Source organism: Lycium barbarum, chromosome 11 (assembly GCF_019175385.1).
Source record: "Lycium barbarum isolate Lr01 chromosome 11, ASM1917538v2, whole genome shotgun sequence".
NCBI lineage: Eukaryota > Viridiplantae > Streptophyta > Magnoliopsida > Solanales > Solanaceae > Lycium > Lycium barbarum.
In genome coordinates, this window is record NC_083347.1 from 18,895,417 (window position 1) to 18,914,890 (window position 19,474).

At 36.3% G+C, this 19,474-nt stretch overlaps 2 protein-coding genes across 5 annotated transcripts; both read left to right on the top strand.

The window, feature by feature from the left end:
- Window positions 1–1,662: 1,662 nt before the first annotated feature.
- LOC132616976 (uncharacterized) lies at window positions 1,663–16,299 on the top strand. 4 transcript variants are annotated; one of them, XM_060331794.1, is made up of 4 exons: window positions 1,663–4,329; window positions 11,532–12,914; window positions 14,033–14,396; window positions 15,801–16,299. In XM_060331794.1, the coding sequence occupies exon 2, from the start codon at window positions 11,772–11,774 to the stop codon at window positions 12,720–12,722; it is 951 nt and encodes a 316-aa protein (XP_060187777.1). In that variant the 5' UTR covers window positions 1,663–4,329; window positions 11,532–11,771; the 3' UTR covers window positions 12,723–12,914; window positions 14,033–14,396; window positions 15,801–16,299. The 4 variants fall into 4 exon arrangements, with proteins under 4 accessions (XP_060187777.1, XP_060187779.1, XP_060187781.1 ...); XM_060331796.1 differs by having other exon boundaries at window positions 1,663–3,932; XM_060331798.1 differs by having other exon boundaries at window positions 1,663–3,135.
- Window positions 9,046–11,667, top strand: LOC132619512 (F-box protein At2g26160-like). Its single transcript, XM_060334398.1, has 3 exons — window positions 9,046–10,167; window positions 11,203–11,321; window positions 11,532–11,667. The coding sequence occupies exons 1-3, from the start codon at window positions 9,046–9,048 to the stop codon at window positions 11,665–11,667; spliced, it is 1,377 nt and encodes a 458-aa protein (XP_060190381.1).
- Window positions 16,300–19,474: the final 3,175 nt, after the last annotated feature.

Genomic DNA, 19,474 nt, shown 5'->3' on the forward strand with positions numbered 1-19,474 from the left:
ACTCTATTTGATAGCTTCTTCAATCGTATTCTCGTACTAGGGACGCACGCCTAGATTCTGAATATTCTTGTTATCTCCTTGATCGCTTAATGAAATCTCTCTTTGTGGGTGCGTAAACCTTATTCTTGGTAAGACTTGGATATTTATAACATTGAGTGCACATCATGTCGGCAAACACAAAACCCTCTCTGAGTAGGCCCATGAGATGTAATAGGGTTTGTGTTGTATTTGGATTCTTGCCTTGTTGAGTCCCTTTCTTGTCCGTGTAGAAGTCTTACTAATCCTAACAATTTTGGAAAGGAAATCTGCATACTTGACCGCCAAGTCTTTACCATAAAACTGCAAATCTTAGTTGTTGTAGGACTTGCACTGGAATGAACTTGTTTCTTCCACCTGGTTTGTCTCTGAATCTTTGCACTGTTTGAGATGGAACATGTTCACAAACCTGTTTCATTATCCCCTTCTTGTTCATTCCTAGGACTCTATCTTGATCCTGTTTTTGTGATGGATGATGGAACATGTTGATAGACATGTTTCATTTACCAAATGTTGCTCTTTGTCTGTCCTCTTCAGTCAGATTTAGTCATTGTTTGAATCAATCATGTCTTCAGTCTTGTCTCAGTCTGTGGCTCTGATTATGTTCTTGCTCAGTGTTGAATATGTTTGCAGACTTGGTTTATGTATTTTGTATGTAATTTCTCTTTACTTGAATAATATACTTCTGAGTGTTGTCTTAATCACCTTCATCTTTCTTCATCATTATCTCTGTTCTCTGATTCATTCATGCCTTGAACCTGATGACTCTTTGTGATAAAACATGTTTACATGCTTGTTCTATTCTCCAATGAATTGTGCTGGGACTGAGTCATCTTCATCCCCTTTGCTCTGTATCTGTCTTTGTAATAGAGCATATAGGTGATAGGTTCATTCCCTCTCTGATCTACTCATAGCACTTTTCTTTGCATTGATACACATATATTGGTTATCTGTGTTCATGTGTCTGCATTTGTCTCTGCTTCTTCTTTGCAATGGAACATGTTTGTGGACTGGTTCTAACCATCTTGTGCTACATATCACTGTGTTTGGAACATCTTCTGAACCTCAACCATCTGTCTAACTTTGTTCAAATACTTTCTATAGATCATGTTTCTTTGCGTTGTAGGTTCACTTTGTCAATCATCAAAACTTCACACATGACTTATGCCAACAAATTTCTCTCTTTGATGATGACAAACCCTGTGCTCTTTACGCCATGTACAACCAGTTCCAAACATCTCAGAGCCTCAAATTTGAACTAAGATTAAACCATGTTAGCATACGAGTAATAAAGCAATTAAGCACAGTGATCATCTTGCCCCATTTGTCATCACTAAAAAGTTAATCTCTGAAGCAATAAGCAATTTTTAATTTTAAACTTGTGGCCACTGGGGCTATCGCATGTTCACAAAATAAGAACATTTACTTATTTAAGTCAAAAAAAAAAAAAAATCACATCACATTAATGAGGCACTAATTTGTAAGATATGAAATAGCTTTTTTTCATTAACTTCAACAAGTACAATTCAAGTCCCTTAGAGTCCATTCATACATAACAAATGATTGGAACTACATTCTAGGATTTATACATGGATAAAATTAGAGAGAATCTAATCACTTGGAAAGTGAATGTGACCAATTAGGAGGTTACAATCTAAGTCTTAGGGGGTTCTAGCTAGGAAGTGCAGAATGACGTTGGTTAGAAACTTAGAATGAGAGGATATCTCTTCGTCTAGCTCCCTCTAATCTTCATTTGAATTGGTCCCTTATCTTGGGTAGATCTCCGTCTTTACCCTGTTTTTTCCATGAGGACCAAGATCCGTATTGATCTTTTTCCTAGATGGTGGAGGGTTCTTATCTGCTTCAACCTTCCATACTTCCCCATGAACCCTAATGTCCCCATAGCTCATTTTTTGTAATACCCAATTGTATCATTTTGAGACGAGCTAGCGGTGTCAAACAACTTATTTTCTCGAGGAGTTCTTGTATTACTAATCTTCCCCATATTTTCCCTTGTTTTAGGGTTTTTAATGTATTCCCCCTTCCTATGAGCTCCAACCCGTTTTCTTTCTTCTTTCGCTTTTTCAGTTTGTGTATATATCCATATAATAGGGAAAAGTGGGTTAATAAGAGTGAAGTGAAAAGTATAATCTCGTTTTGAGGAATCAATGGAGTGTTCGGAAGAAGGAGGTTGATCAGAACCTGAAGAGGAATAAGACTTTTTTTTTTCAATTTGGTTCCGTGGTGAGAGAGTGTAATGAATGAGACTTAGATGAGTTGTAGCCGATCTAAATAGTGATGAAAAGGGTAATTGGAGAGTCCTTTTGGGAAGAGCGTGATTTGATAGTGGTAGTTTTTCAAGATTATCATCATAACTCACTTTTCTCTTCTCAATACACGCTTAATGATTGCTAGGCTAGACTAGGATAGGGAGAACAGGTTGTCCAAGTTGTTCCATGATCTGAGCATATAATTGACTGTAGGAAAAATAATACATACCTGAAGCATTTGCTAACCATATGCAATCTTTGATTTTAGGCTTGCTTCTGTGACAATCATAATATTAGACTTTAAAAAGATCATGAATCTATTATGGTATAGACGTACAACCAAATGTACAAGACTAAGTAAAATATTTTGATTACTTGAAGAATTACACAGTTTGAGACAACCTTCCTAACCAAATTTGAGAAACCTATGTGCATCTTTAATCATTGCCAACATCAACATAATTGTTTATTTTATAAGCTATTTGGGAAGACTTCTTCAATTTAGTCAGCCACTGGGATTAATCTAACCCCCCTTAGTGTGTCATGCCACTTTGTGCTAAGTTGGAGATCTAGCAATATTGACATTTATTTCTATTTCCCAGGGAAGGAGCATGCTAGACTCCTTAGTTTTGGCCGTAACATATGCTAAGCATATTACAAAACCTGACCACATGTATTTGCCTTTACCAAGAATTATGTCTTCTGGTTTTGCTTCCTTTGGGATCCTGAATTTTAGCCCTTAATCTCAGGAGTGGACAATACCTATTTCAGCTGACCATTTCCTTTATTTTGGGGAACTGGTTCCTGCACCTGCTTGATGGACACATGGGTAATAACAATTTGTTGATCCTCCATTTTGCTCTTGTCAACAATTACTTTCTCCCTTATTATAGCTTTTGCTTTTTCACATAATCTCATCATTTGTAGCTTGTTCATTGGTTCCATAGTGGCTTACATAAGATGTTCCCTGTGTCTTTGAGAAGTATTCTTTCTTCATAGGAGGTGTTTTCTTCATCTTTGATTTTCACTTGAAGTCCTGCTTAGAGTGTTTTGCTAATTTTTCAGTGGTGAACCATGGTCATTTACTTGTTTCATCTAAGGTACCCCTGTCTGATTTCTTTCTCACTTAAGTGGACTAAATGAAATTTCTTTTGCATTACCATTCTTTTCCTTTTTCTAAGAGTTAGGAGAATTAATTTTCTGATTCCCTTTTTGACTTGAGCAAGCACTATTCTTAGGTCATTAAAGCTTGCTCTTCTACTCTTCTTACCTGCAAAAATATTCAAGGGTAGGTTTAGGCACCCAAGCAAGCTTGGGTCCTTTTCCTTTAACCATCGGATATATCAGCTCTTTCTTTGTCCATTCAGGCAAAGCCCAAGTGAACCTATTTCTAACACCAGTTATACCCTTCTTGATTGGCTTGGTGCTTGTAGTTGCAATCTTCAGATTTCTCTCTTTTTAGGAACTTCTTGAAGATTCTTGTAATCAGGGCTATGTCATCTTCATCCTATCTATTAGTGACTTTGAGCGCCTTCCATCATTCTTCAACCCATTATAGAGCCACATCTGCTTCGTTCGCTGCAAGATGGTATATTTCGAGAGAGTGATTGGTTCTACCTAGTCGAGGTATGCACTATTACTTGTTTGCGGATTTTTTTATGAAAGGGCTGCGTTTGAGACCGTTAAATTTAAAGTCTTCAAGTTAGATGTAATCAAAGGTGAACTGATGGAGGAGCCGAGGAGGAGATTAACACCTTGGGAGATCCAACAATTTTTTTGGGTCTTGGTGGTGCAGCAAGTTTCGTCGACTCCTCTAAGTTTACCGGAGTCAAGGCTAATCACATATACTTTACTGATCAGTTGTATTACCAAAAAAGGCTCGTCACGGGGGAAGATGGTGGTGGAAGGGATATGGGGGCTTACAATCTTGAAGACGGAAAAATTGAATCTTTTTATCCTGGTTTGTCAATAAGCCCGATTTCTCCACCTGCTTGGGTCACACCTTCACTCTTATAATAATGTGGTGATTGCACTCACCTCCAGTTGTTGTCTCCTTTTCAGTTTGGTGATTAATTATTAAGTGTTCCAGAATTGTATGTTTGAAGTTACCTTGGATATAATATTATCCTATGGATGGTGTTTGAATTGCAGTCTTTAATCAATTCTAGTAGTGCACCGGGTTGCCCTTTTAATTTGATTGCCCTCCCACATTCGAGCATGTCGGTTTAGGTGTTTGTTGTGTGCTTTTATCCATCTACGTCAAACTTTATAATTAAGAGAAATTCATGACCTGGTTCATCAGTTTAGTAGCTTATATCATTAACGATTTCCTTCTCAATCTCAATGACAAACAGATTTTCTAGAATGCTGCCATCAGATCATCAACAATGTCCACCTTGATCTCATGGTTACACAGATTTTCAGTGCGCAGCATCCTTATGCTTCCACAAATGCTCAACATAAATTTCTCCGACTCCTATATTCACATCATTTGCAGTAAGCAGACCTTACCCTGTTCTGGGAAATCAACGGAGGTTGATAGAACGTTTAAATGATGCTTTCCTCTGGTGTAATATATTTCATGATGACATCTGAAATTTATTCAAAGATATCTTCTGGTTGTCTGTGTACATGTGATTTGCCATTGTACTGCAAATGAACTTTAGGCTTGGCATGATTACAGCAGAAGAATATATTCTTGTGGTTAGTAGAGTAATATTACACAATGAATGTTAGAAAGAATGTTCTTGTGGTTGTTGAGCCATTTTTTCTTAACTCAAAATTTGTATTTCTCTTTTTAATTTTTCTAACATTCATTGTGTAAAACACACTAGAACTTTTGTAATATATTTCATGACGACATCTGAAATTTGTTCAAATGAACCTCAGTCTCGGTATGATTACACAAAGAATATGTTCTTGTTTAAGTTCTGCTTAGCATAAGTTGCTGCTTTTCTTTTCTGTCACCTCACTGGCTCTTTTATTGCATCGATATGGTTTTCGTTGCCTTGCCGGCTTGCTTTGTATTTGGTACTTGCTGCCATCTTTATGGTTTGTGGGTTCTCCTCTTGGTTGAAGTTCTCTTTATCTGGTGATTGCTTCACAGTTGATGCTGTTACCATTGCTTATTTCTGGTGTTAAAATGGTTGTATATCACAAGCTTTACTGCTTTATACTGGTAAATATGGTAGCTAGAAGTGCATTTATTTAGCTAGGCATAATACATAAACAAGCCTTCAAACTTGGCTTCAGCTGATAATTATGCCCTCCAATTTAGTGTGTACACAAGTAGGCACCTCAACTTGGCTCCACTTTTATCAGCTGAACACTCCAACTTACAAAATGGTCATCTAGACACCTCCAAACTTATGTGCCATGTCAGTGTCACGTCAGCATTTGTGTTTATGTGTTCAACTTTATACAAGTTGAGGTGCCTACTTGTGCACACCCAAAGTTGGAGGGCATACTTGTCAGCTGAGGCCAAGTTTGAGGGCCTGTTTATGTATTGTGCCATTTAGCTATGGTACATTCAGTGAAAGATTTGAATTGTTAACCTTCAAATCTGTGGTATTTATTGAACAATATCATCTGTATAATGCAGGCAATGGCTGCAGATTTCTTCTAAATTCTATGTTTGAATTTTTCTGTAACAGTAAACAAATGGGGAAAAAGGGGCAGAAACATTTTAGTTGAACAAAACCAAAGGAATATTTGATCTCTTCCCATGTTATTTATATCTCTTATGCTTATGTTATGTTTATGCTTACCGCCTTACATACTTGGTACATCTTTCGTACTGACGCATTTTGTCTTTTCATTATTTTTTTTGTTTCTAAAAAGATTCTTGAATTATGATTTGGATTATTCTTCCTATAAGATTTGTAGGACAAGAATCTGCATCTTCATCAAATAAATTTAGTATTAACAGATCTTGGCCGGAAATTTTTCCGGCAAGCTTCCATTTTTTCCATTCAACCTTCAGTCTCTTTTATTTTTCTCTCACTTTAACCTGTTCTTAATATTACATTGTTAAAGATCATCGATAATTATTTGTAAATTATTTCGGTGGTGGATTTGGTTGGTGGCGGGCTGGCGGCAATGGTGGTTTAACGGTGGGATGATTTAGTGATGAAGGAGTTAATTATTCGAGGATTTTAATGTTTAATTAGGGATTGATTAGTGTAAATATAATTAACAAAAGAAAATCAAATGAATAAAGAAAAGGAAAAGAATATAAAATTAAAATTTAGCAGATTTCTAATGTGGCGCTGATGTGGCATTGATGCGGCGGCAAGTGTGTAACACCTCCCCTTTGTGCAACTGGTTGTATGTGTATTAGGCCGTTATTAAATTCACTTTTAAAATATTTAGGTATGTAATAGATCGTCTATATAGTTTGAGTGTGAACTAGACATTTTGGGTATAGTTTAAGTGTGCTCTGATGTATTTTGCCTATACTGTTTAGTGAAAGTTAAGTTGTGTGCACTCTTTAGAGCTAATTTAGGTAGAAAATTATGTGGTATATCTTTTCCGCAGAAAGTAAATGATTACGTTAGTCATAAAGACAACTGCATCAAGTTTCAAAGAAAAACAGAAAGAAAAAAGGGGAATGGTCAACTAGCCTACAATCACAAATTCGGGTTATAACATTAATTAAGGGGTTTAAGTTATGGAAAATTATCGAAAAGTGGGTTAATGGTGGCAATGGTGGTGGAGGGAGAGGAGGTGCTAGTGGAGGGAGGGGTAAAATGAGTTGGGCGGTGAGATGACATGTCACATGGCGTCCACCTCATCAAAGTTAGTGTCATATGGGGATTGGGTGTCTACCTTGAACAATTTTAACGGATGAAGGATATATTTGGACAATTTCACTAACAACAGGAGTATATTTGTGCCGATATTACAACAGAGGGTATATTGGATCCTTTTCACACAGTAGAAGAGCAAATTTGATCCTTTTTTTTTTGATATTTTATTAATTAAAAAATAAGCTAAATAATTTCTTAAAAAGAATATGTCAGCGAAATGATATATTTGCACTATTATGTAATGGGAGGGATAATAAACACCACTTTTTTAACGAGAAATATATTTGTTCTAAATCGCAAGATGAAGGAGTATATTTACACTTTTGTCCAAAGTCAAATATAATCTACTTTATTTTTATTAGTTAACTTTATTCTCAGGCTAAATAAGCCACGGTCGTCTTCAAACTAAACCCTTATACCCTATTCGGAAAAGGCTCAAATATGCCATCGAACTATCAGAAAAGGCTCATTCATGCCACTCGTTAATAGTTGGGCTCAAAAATGCCACCGCCGTTACCATTTTGGGTCATATATGCCATTATCACTAACAGAACTCTACTACTACCAGATTTTGCCACGTGGCATTATCTAAACCCTTCATTTTACGAGTGGCATATATGAGTCATTTTGTAGTTCAGTGGCATATTTGAGCCTTTTCCCAATTCCTATATAAACCTCAATCTTTTCTAATTTTATGTAACAAACTTATAAGGACAAATTTTGTCCCTTATATTAATAACATTATTATTTAAATAGAAAAATTATGCTCTCTTATTTAATTAAATTGAATGGCTATAAAATTAGTGCAATAATCTTATATCATAGAAAGAAAGTTCTCCAAGTTTTACAACTTATCAAGTAAGAAGTTGATAAATAAAATATTCATGTAAAATTGGACAATCATTTTACTCTTCCAAGTGAACACACCTGTAAAATTTGTGTAACACTAATTAATAGGTATAAATTCTTTTATTACTAACCATCATTATACTCTTTAATGTAACATTAAATTCAAGAAATTCTTATGGCGATACTTAACAATTACATATCAAGTTTAAATAATCTAAATTTAGAAGAGATGAAGAGATTATTATCATAACCTTGTCATTTAATTTATTTTTAATAAGCTTATCACAAAAGAAAGAAGAACCGAACACCTTAATAGTTGGAGGCAGGCAAAGTCAAAAATCGCAATAAGACATCTAACAACTTATGTGGACAGAATTTTGTCATATAATTAGTTTTTTTATACCTTAAAATAGGATTACATTATATTTATATAATTCTATAAAAGTATGTTTATTAGCAAGGTATACACGTGTAACACACGTGCCCAGAAACTAGTTCAATTAAATAATAGAACACAGTTTTTCTATTTAAATAATAATATTATTAATATAAGGGACAAACTTGTCCTTATAAGCTTGTTACATAAAATTAGAAAAGATTGAGGTTTATATAGGAATTGGGAAAAGGCTCAAATATGCTACTGAACTACAAAATGGCTCATATATGCCACTCGTAAAATGAAGGGTTTAGATAATGCCACGTGGCAAAATCTGGTAGTAGTAGAGTTCTGTTAATGATAATGGCATATATGACCCAAAATGGTAACAGCGGTGGCATTTTTGAGCCCAACTATTAACAAGTGACATGAATAAGCCTTTTCTAATAGTTCGATGACATATTTGAGCCTTTTTCGTACCCTATTTGAATGGAAAATCCAAATCTTCCTAAATTAAGTGTCAGACGATGGGGATGCATTTAGCCACAATGGGTAACCAAGATAAACTTAGGTAATAAGACAAAATAGAGGGTATATTTGGCCTTTTACCGGTAGATAGGTACGAAGTTGACTGGAAGCTGCTTTACATCACTGGCTACTTTGTATCTACTTGTTCATTAACCCTAAATCCCGAAATCCAGAACGTATGGTGAACTGGGCAGAACTGCCGGGCGATCTCATCGGTCGGATTGCAAAGCGGGTTAAGGTGATGGAAGATTTCATTACCTTCCGTGCTGTTTGTACCTCTTGGCGAGCTGCTGCTTCCAAGGATCTCTTTGATGTGCTTTCGCCCCAAGTTCCGCTGCTTATGTTGGCTGACAAAGATGATGACTATCGAGAATTCTACTCTCTTTCCAAGAAGAAAGTTTCACGCATATTTCTACCTGAAGCGAGAGGACGAGACTGTTTTCCAACAGAGGGATGGCTCTTTACCGTGTCAAATACGGGGGAAATGAACTTGTTGCATCCTTTCTCCCGTACCCAAATTCAACTTCCTCCAGAAGAATCCTTATTGGATTTATGTATTCCTGATCCAAACCACGAAGACGAAATACCCGGTTACAGAATTGTCAACGCCGTCTTATCTGCCAACCCTTCTCACACATCAGATTATGCACTGGTGGTTTCCTATCGTGCATTAGAATGCCTTTTAGCTTTTTGGCGACCTGGTGACCTCAAGTGGACTTGTATTATCTATGGTAGTAATGTTTGTCTGGTCTCCAGTATGATTTACAATAATGGCCGATTTTATGCCGCGGATGTTCACTCTTGCGAAGTCTGGGTTTTTGACATTCTGGGGCTGAGGTCTTCCATCATTCTTCAACCCATTATAGAGCTACATCTGCTTCCTTCGCTGCAAGCTGGTATATTTCGAGAGATTAGTTGGTTCTACTTAGTCGAGGTATGCGGTGCAGTATTACTTGTTTCCCGATTTATTGATGAAAGGGCTACGTTTGAGACCGTTAAATTTAAAGTCTACAAGTTAGATGTAATCAAAGGTGAACTGATGGAGGAGGAGATTAACAACTTGGGAGATTCAACAATTTTTTTGGGTCTTGGTGGTGCAGCAAGTTCCGTCGACTCCACTAAGTTTACTGGAGTCAAGGCTAATCACATATACTTTACTGATCAGTTTTATTACCCAAAAAGGCTCGTCACGGGGGAAGGTGGTGGTGGAAGGGATATGGGGGCTTACAATCTTGAAAACGGAAAAATTGAATCTTTTTATCCTGGTTTGTCAATAAGCCCTATATCTCCACCAGCTTGGGTCACACCTTCACTCTTGTAATAATGTGGTGATTGCACTCACCTGCAGTTGTTGCTCCTTTTCAGTTTGGTGATTAATTATTAAGTGTTTCAGAATTGTATGTTTGAAGTTACCTTGGATATAGTAATATTTTCCTATGGATGGTGTTTGAATTGTAGTATTTAATCAATTCTAGTTGCGCTTTCTGGGAGTGCAAATATTATTAACTCTTTAATTTGATTACCCACCCACACTTCAGCATGCCGTTTTAGTTGTTTGTCGTGTGCTTTTGTGTATGTACTTCGAACATTATAATTAAGAGAAATACATGGCCTGGTTCATAAGTGTAGTAACTTATATCGTTAACGATTTCCTACTCAATCTCAATGACAAACAGATTTTCAAAGAATGCGGCCATTAGATCATCAATAATGTCCACCTTGATCTCATGGTTACTCAGATTTTCAGTGCGCAGCATCCTTATGCTTCCGCAAATGCTCAACATAAATTTCTCCTACTCCTATATTCCCATCATTTGCAGTAAGCAGACCTTACCCTGTTTTGGGAAATCAACGGAGGTTGATAGAACATTAAAATGATGCTTTCCTCTGGTGTAATATATTTCATGATGACATCTGAAATTTATGCAAAGATATCTTCTGGTTGTCTATGTACATGTGATTTGCCATTGTACTCCAAATGAACTTTAGGCTAGGTATGATTACAGCAGGAGAATATGTTCTTGTGGTTAGGAGAGTAATATTACACAACGAATGTTAGAAAGAATGTTCTTGTGGTTGTTGAGCCATTTTTTCTTAACTCAAAATCTCTTTTTCTCGTTTTAATTTTTCTAACATTTATTGTGTAAAACGCACTAGAACTTTTGTAATATATTTCATGATGACATGTGAAATTTGTTCATATGAACCTCAGTCTCGGATTACACAAAGAATATGTTCTTGTATAAGCTCTGCTTAGCATAAGTTAAAGCTTTTCTTTTCTGTCATCTTGCTTGCTCTTTTATTGCATCGATATGGTTTTTCGTTGCCTCGCCAGCTTGCTTTGTATTTGGCACTTGCTGCCATCTTCATGGTTTGTGGGTTCTCCTCTAGGTTGAAGTTCTCTTTATCTGGTGAGTGCTTCACCGTTGGTGCTGTTACCATTGCTATTTTCTGGTGTTAAAATGGCTATATATCATAAGCTTACGGTTTTATACTAGTAAATATGGCAGCTAGAAGTGCATTTATTTAGCTATGGTACATTCAGTGAAAGATTGAACTGTTAGCCTTCAAATCTGTGGTATTTATTGAATAATATCATCTGTATAACGCAGGCAATGGCTGCAGATTTCTTTTAAATTCTATGTTTGAATTTTTCTGTAACAGTAAACAGATGGAGAAAAAGGGAGAGAAACAATTTAGGCGGATAAAACCAATGGAATATTTGATGATGGAGATCCTAGCTGATGAAGTGAAGCAAGGAAATAAATCAACTTTCCGTGCTGTTTGCCAAGTGGGTTAAAGTGATAGAAGATTTCATTAATTTCTGTGCTGTTTGTACCTCTTTGGCGATCTGCTGCTTCCAAGGATCTCTTTGATGTGCTTTTGCCCAAAGTTCCGCTGCTTATGTTGGCTGACAAAGATGATGATTATCAAGAATTTTACTCTCATTCCAAGAAGAAAGTTTCGTGCATATTTCTACCAGAAGCGAGAGGGCGAGATTGTTTTCCAACAGAGGGATGGCTTTGTACCGTGTCAAGTACGGGGGAAATAAACTTGTTGCATCCTTTCTCCCGTACCCAAATTCAACTTCCTCCAGATGAATCCTCATTGGATTTATGTATTCTTGATGAAGACGACGAAGAACAAAAATTCCGTTACAGAATTGTTAATGCCATCTTATCTGCCAACCCTTCTCTTACATCAGATTATGTACTGGTGATTTCCTATAGTGCATTAGAATGCCTTTTAGCTTTCTGGCGACCTGCTAACCTCAAGTGGACGTGTATTGACTATGGTAGTAATGTTTATGACGTCTCCAATATGGTTTACTATAAGGGCCGACTTTATGTCTTGGATAATAACATTTGCCAAGTCTGGGTTTTTGACATTCTGGGCCAGAGGCCTTCCATCATTCCTGAACACATTATAGAGCCACATCTGCTTCGTTTGCTGCAAGATGGTATATTTCGAGAGTGTGGTTGGCTCTACCTAATTGAGATATGCGGTGCACTATTACTTGTTAGCCGAATTCCTGATAAAAGGACTGGATATGAGACCGTTAAATTTAAAGTCTACGAGTTAAATGTGATCAAAGGTGAACTGATGGAGGAGGAGATTAACAACTTGGGAGATTCAACAATTTTTTTGGGTCTCGGTGGTGCAGCAACTTCCGTCAACTCCTCTAAGGTTACCGGAGTCGAGGCTAATCACATATATTTTACTGATCAGCTAGGTGGTGGTGGAAGAGATATGGGGGCTTACAATCTTGAAGATGGAAAAATTGAATCTTTTTATCCTGGTTTGTCAATAAGCCCGATTTCTCCACCAGCTTGGGTCACACCCTCACTCTTGTAATAACGTGGTGATTGCAGCTTACAATCTTGAAGATGGAAAAATTGAATCTTTTTATCCTGGTTTGTCAATAAGCCTGATTTCTCCACCAGCTTGGGTCACACCCTCACTCTTGTAATAACGTGGTGATTGCACTCACCTCCAGTTGTTGTCTCCTTTTCAGTTTGGTGACTAATTATTAAGTGTTTCAAAAATGTATGTTTGAAGTTACCTTGGATATAATATTTTCCTGTGGATGGTGTTTGAATAGTAGTATTTAAACAATTCTAATAGTGCACTGGGTTGCCCTTTTTAATTTGATTGCCCTCCCACATTCAAGCATGTCGGTTTAGGTGTTTGTCGTGTGCTTTTATCTATGCACTTCGAACTTTATATTTTAGAGAAATACATGGCCTGGTTCATAAGTGTTAGTAGCTTAGATCATTAACAATTTCCTCCTCAATCTCAATGACAAAAAGATTTTCCAGAATGCGGCCATCAGATCATCAACTATGTCCACCTTGATCTCACGGTTACCCAGATTTTGAGTGCGCATCATCCTTATGCTTCCGCAAATGCCCAACATAAATTTCTCCGACTCCTATATTCACATCATTTGCCGTAAGCAGACCTTACCCTGTTTTGGGAAATCAACGGAGGCTGATAGAACATTAAAATGATGCTTTCCTCTGGTGTAACATATTTCATGATGACATCTGAAATTTATTCAAAGATATCTTCTTGTTGTCTGTGTACATGTGATTTGCCATTGTACTCAAATGAACTTTAGGCTTGGTATGATTACAGCAGGAGAATATATTCTTGCGGTTAGTAGAGTAATATTACACAATGAATGTTAGAAAGTTCTTGTGGTTGTTGAGCCATTTTTTCTTAACTCAAAATCTCTTTTTCTCTTTTTAATTTTTCTAACATTCATTGTGTTAAAAACAATAGAACTTTTGTAATAGTTCTGCTTAGCATAAGTTACTGCTTTTCTTTTCTGTCACCTTGCTGGCTCTTTTATTGCATCGATATGGTTTTTCGTTGCCTCGCCAGCTTGCTTTGTATTTGGTGCTTGCTTTCATCTTTATGGTTTGTGGGTTCTCCTCTAGGTTGAAGTTCTCCTTATCTGGTGATCGCTTCACTGTTGATGCTGTTACCATAGCTATTTTCTAGTGTTAAAATGGCTGTATATCACAAGCTTACTGCTTTATACTGGTAAATATGGCAGCTGGAAGTGCATTTATTTAGCTATGTTACATTCAGTGAAAGATTTGAACTGTTAACCTTCAAATCTGTGGTATTTATTGAACAATGTCATCTGTATAATGCAGGCAATGGCTGCAGATTTCTTTTAAATTCTATTTGTAATAGTAAACAAATGGAGAAAAAGGGAGAGAAACAACTTAGGTGGACAAAACCAATGGAATATTTGATGATGGAGATCCTAGCTGATGAAGTGAAGCAAGGAAATAAATCAACTAATGAGTTTAAGGTCATTTCATTCAATTGTGCTTCGGATGCCATTAATCAACAACTAGGAGTACACTGTTCAGCTAAACATGTGGAGAATCATCTTAAAACAGTACGTAGCACATGGAATACCATATAAACTCTACTAAACTAAAGTAGTCTTGGATGGGATGACAATTTGAAGATGATTACTGCGAGTCCCAGAGTATGGAGAGCCACATTCAGGTATGCTGATTCTTTAATCCTATGTGTTGGTTTTGGCTTGACTGCTCCCTTTATCTGGTGATAAGAGATGAATTTTGTTTATTGTCAACCAATGAAGAGGAAAGGAGAATTTTGAGGAAGCTCCTTACTCCATACATCTTAAGACTTGAACTAGAAAAAGTTGCATTTCTGTACAAAAGCATCGTGACAGAAGAAAGGGGAGAGTTTTAAGTTTTTGGTTAATTGAGAAGTAAACAAGTATTATATCACTACATTGTCTCAGGCTTGAAATTCAGATACACGTGTTTTAGTCTAGAAATGTTGTCTTTCTAACCTGGTTTCTTCTGATGGTTTTGTAGGATAAATGTAGTTTAGTATCTATGTACTTTCTGTGATCTTAATGCATGTGAGTCTGCGGGTACATTATCGAGTTGAGCGCATAAACAACCAGGCAGTTCTTATAAGGAAGAAACGACTTGGAAGATATATAATGTTCAGAGGACAAAAAGTTATTAGAAGCAGAACCTGAAAAAACATTTAAGATCATTAGGGGGTTTGAGATTTGATCTGCAGTTGATTGTGGGACTTGAATCGTTTACCGGTTTAGCTAGAATTCTTTGTGGCTTCTGCTAATTCAAACTAGAACTTCATTGAGTTTAGAATTTGGTTCTTTGTGTAGTCTGTTCACAGTAGAAAGGGTCATGCAGCTGTGACTGTCCAGAATTGCTGCTGATTTAGTTTATGCTACTGGTTTGGCAGAAAAAAAGAGTAGAATCTAGTGTTTTTTGGTTTTTGATTTTATGGGACTGTGACTGATTTAGATACTGTTGTGCTGCAATTGAAGTGTGATAAGACCCAGTGGCGTATCTTGCAAAACAAGTGGGGGTTCAATTGAACCCGTAACTTTCGACGCGGCGTATAAATTTATGTGTAAAAAATAGTGAAAATTGTAATAAATAATATATATGAACTCATAACTTTAAAAATATAATGTGTTCGATACTAAAAGTCTTAAAATTGAACCCCTAGAATTTAAATCCTAGATCCACCTCTGAAATTAATACCGACCGTATAAAAAGTCCCAGGATTTGCCTAGTTTGTAATTTTTGGAACTCTCCTCAGTTTTCAAACTCTTGTTGTCTTTTGACCTGTCTTTAGAATCTGTCCAGTTTCGTGCTATTTGTTTTTTGCTTTTCTCTTCTTCTTTTTTTAATTGTAGCTCAAGTCAATTTGCTTTGTTTCTTCTTCTTTTTTTTTTTTTTTTTTTTTTTTTTTTTGTATCATTGCTCTATGGGCACGTCCTACTCATGATAAACTCATCAATAAGAAGATTGATATGTTTGAAGAAATGTCTCTTGTGTGTGAGAATGATCGAGCTAGGGGTGATTGTGCTAAGTCATTTGATGATATAAGCTTGGATTGTAGTTCGGAGAAAGGCAATGATATTGACATTGAAGGACCATCCAAGGAAAAAGATGTAGTTTTATTAAACTTCTCAAGGCAAGTCGGAAAATGCGCAAGATGTGGTCGGTGATATATCAACAAAGCTCGGAGAATTGACAGCAACAATCAATAAGATTGCTGATAGTCGACTAGATGTGACAAGGTTGTATGAAGAAATTATGGCAATGGAAGGTTATGAGGAAGAGTTCGTAGGTGACGCTTTTGATTATTTGGTGCAAAGTGACACTTTAGCTAAGGCATTCATGGAAAAAATCAAAATCTCCACAAAGTGCGGTTGGAACGATTCAAACGACAACGATAGAATACACAAATTGGTTGAACGAACATAGCTAGATAGGCTTTGAAAACAATTGTTATTCTCACATTTTCATTTTTTAACTTCAAATTCCAATTTGGTTTTTAATGTTTTATAACTATTTCTGATTTTGTTTGTTTGATGAAAGATGGGTTTCTTTCAGAACAGTTGTTGTGTGTAGTATTAGTAAGTTACTAGGACTCTCCTAAAATGTAGTCAGGTGCGTGTCGGATCCTCCAAAAGTAGTGTATTTTGAGGATCTGACACGGGTGCGGCAACACTTTCGAAGAGTCCGAGTAACTTAGGTATTAGTCTCATTCTAAGATGAGCTATGTTCTTTTTTCAGATTGCTATCAGAGAAATGTCAGAGAGAATAGTCACCTGGTCATATGGTGTGTATTAACTAACTTTTCAGAAAGGCTCAACATTTTGGTTGCGAAAGGAACTTGCTTGCCTTTTTCCCTTTTTTTTTTTTTTTTGGGTGGGTGCAATGTGAAGATGTCTAGACTAGCTCGAAATGCAGTGGCTTGAATAGGTGATGTATTGTGTCTACTCATAGCGCAATTGATGGATATGCAATGAAAATTGACATATCTTGGTTCCTTTTCTATGCTTTGCAGTATATGAAATTTTTGTGGTCATTTAATTTCGTTTGTTTGAGGAAACATAGGAATATCAGTACGTGAATTCTTGATTTTCCACTCACCAACGACCATGAGAAAATAATTAACAAATCCACTTATTTTTCAAGAATACATTTTCGAAAAAAACATTTTCCTTCGTACTGAACACACCCTAAGAATGAAGTTGGTCAGAATGTGAAAAATTTCTTTGCCTCTATCAATTTATTAAATGATTCATATATACCCCTGTACTATTGGAAAAGGGTCAAATATACCCCTTTTCTCTTCGTTATAGTTTGGGTTCAAATATATCCTGTCATTATACTATTGGTTCAAATATACCCCTCTTTCATTAAATTTGTTCAAGGTGAATATCCAATCTTACGTGGCACTAACATTTGATGAGGTGGTCAGGTGAATACCATCTCAGCACCCTTAACCCATTTTACCTCTCTCTCTATTTGTTCTTCCACCAATAAAACTTACTTCCCTCCATCACCATTACCAGCATTACCGCCACTAAAGTTGGCTTCGTTGCATTCTATTATCCCGATGGATGACGCTGGGATGACATTAGGGCTCATACAGTTGAGTTCTATCCTAGCGTTACTAAGATTGCAATCCGAGGAGATAACATTTTGGATTCGTCTATGGATGAATTTGAATTTGACTCGTGGCGCTTCCGTCTTCCGCCATCAACTTTGCTGGAGTTGGCTACCGCCGATTTTAATAGTGCGGGCATGTATAAACTACATTTATTTTTGTTCACACTTCCTCTATTTGGGCTTTCTTAAATTTCCCTTTTTTGAGTTTATATATGTAAACCCAAGACCAAAAATCAATTGAATCACTGTTCATTTATTTTGTTGAGTGGCCTTTTTAGTTTCTTTCTGAGAAGAAAAAAGATTGAAGCTTTTGGTTCTCAAATTTAATGGGTTCTTGTATCAGTGTTCGAATTAAGGCAGAGGGTCTCTTCATGCGGTAATGGTGACAATGGTGATGGAGGAACAAACAGATGAGAGGAGTAAAATGAGTTAGGGGTGCTGAGGTGCAAGTTAGGGGTACTGAGGTGGCATGTCACGTGGCATCCACTTTATCAAATGTTAGTGCCACATTCGATATTCAGCTTGGACGTTCTTAACAGAAGAGGGGTATATTTGAACCAATAGTATAACAACAGGGGTATATTTGGACCCAAAGTATAATGATGGGTATAGTTGATCCTTTTTTCAATAGTACAAGGGTATAGTTTGCGTTTTTCCGGTTATTAAATCATATTCTTCCTGGTTTTTCTGATTTGATGAAATGACAAAACTAGTGGATAATGTAGGGACAATGAGTACTTTTGCACTCCTTTAAAATTTTTATTTTGTGATGAAACGACAAATATGGTCCCCCCTGTGTAGTGCTAGTGAATCCTTTTGGTCTTTTTTAAGGATACTAAAAATATGCTTCCCTATGTAGTGAGTGGTAGTCCTAAAAAGGTTGTTTTTGATATATTGAAAATGCATGTAATCCTGGATTTAAGATAAGAAAAGGATATGTTTACAAAAAATGACGATATTTTTTCAGCTTACAAAATATACCAATAGATTTCTTACAAAATATATACAGAAATTTTTGTTCGAGGCTTAAAAATTTCGCTTAAAATTTTGTATATGAAAATGTGCATGTCCTGCTCAAAGCTTAAAATTTTCGCTCAAAATTTTGTGCATGAAATATGCATATCTCGCTCAACGCTTAAATATTTCGCTCAAATTTTTGTGCATGAAAACTGTAAGAAATATGAATATCTCGCTCAAAGCTTAGAATTCTCACATTTTTCGTCCATTAAAACTATAGAAAAATAGTATGAAATATGTATATAACTGTATAAAATTTGTAAAAAGGTTATGTTAGGTTTTTGGAAATTTAATACAACTACAACAACATTGTATATAACTTTCATACAATTTTTTTTCCAGTATACAAATGTTTCTTCTTGTTAAATGTACAAATAGAGAATTAACACTAAAAAGCTAAATTTACGCCTCCCTTTGTCTGATGAGCAGGTCTCTGATATGGTAGACCCACAGTTATTGTGTGCAATGAAACAATAGCAGTGGGAAGAATTACTCTTTTAATTCATTGTACCCATGGTGGCCTAACAAGAACAACATAATGACCGATTGCAAATCAATTTCATTTAGTAATCCTCCAACTCTGAAGCCTAATCTGCAGGGAGCCAGCACTGTACGGAGGTTCAGGAGACAACAATCATGCCATATTGAGTTCAGTTTCAGAAGACAACACTGCAATCACCGTTCTCACTCAACTCAAGTAAATCAGTAGAACTAAGTGCCTCCGTTGGCCGCTGCACTTCCGCTCTCAACCTCCTCCGTCGTTTCCATGTTTCTGACGCTACTTCCCGCTCTGTTGTCAACCTCCTCCACTCATGAAAAAAGGGAAGATGGAGAGAGATGTTTCTGCCTCTATATTTTTTTTTCCAGATTTGTTGTGTGAACAGAAGGGGAGGGAAGGATAGGCTTTTAATAGCTTCAGATCCGTTGTGTTTTGTATTTTTGCTAGTATATTTTGTAAATAAGGAAAAGTATCCTTATGTTTTGTAATATAGAGTCTAAAGTAGTATTATTAGGTCATTTTCCCTTTTTCCAAAACCAAAGAGTTAAGAGATTAAATGAAATTTACAAAAATTGACATGAACATAAAAAGTGGTA

What these genes read in the sequence shown, in the direction of transcription:
- LOC132619512 (XM_060334398.1), top strand. Translation starts at nt 9,046, where the DNA reads ATGGTGAACTGGGCAGAACTGCCGGGCGATCTCATCGGTCGGATTGCA. An exon ending in CTATATCTCCACCAGCTTGG is followed by an intron (nt 10,168 to 11,202) that starts GTCACACCTTCA and finishes TTGCCTCGCCAG; the next exon opens with CTTGCTTTGTATTTGGCACT. An exon ending in GTTACCATTGCTATTTTCTG is followed by an intron (nt 11,322 to 11,531) that starts GTGTTAAAATGG and finishes TTTCTGTAACAG; the next exon opens with TAAACAGATGGAGAAAAAGG.
- LOC132616976 (XM_060331794.1), top strand. Translation starts at nt 11,772, where the DNA reads ATGTTGGCTGACAAAGATGATGATTATCAAGAATTTTACTCTCATTCC.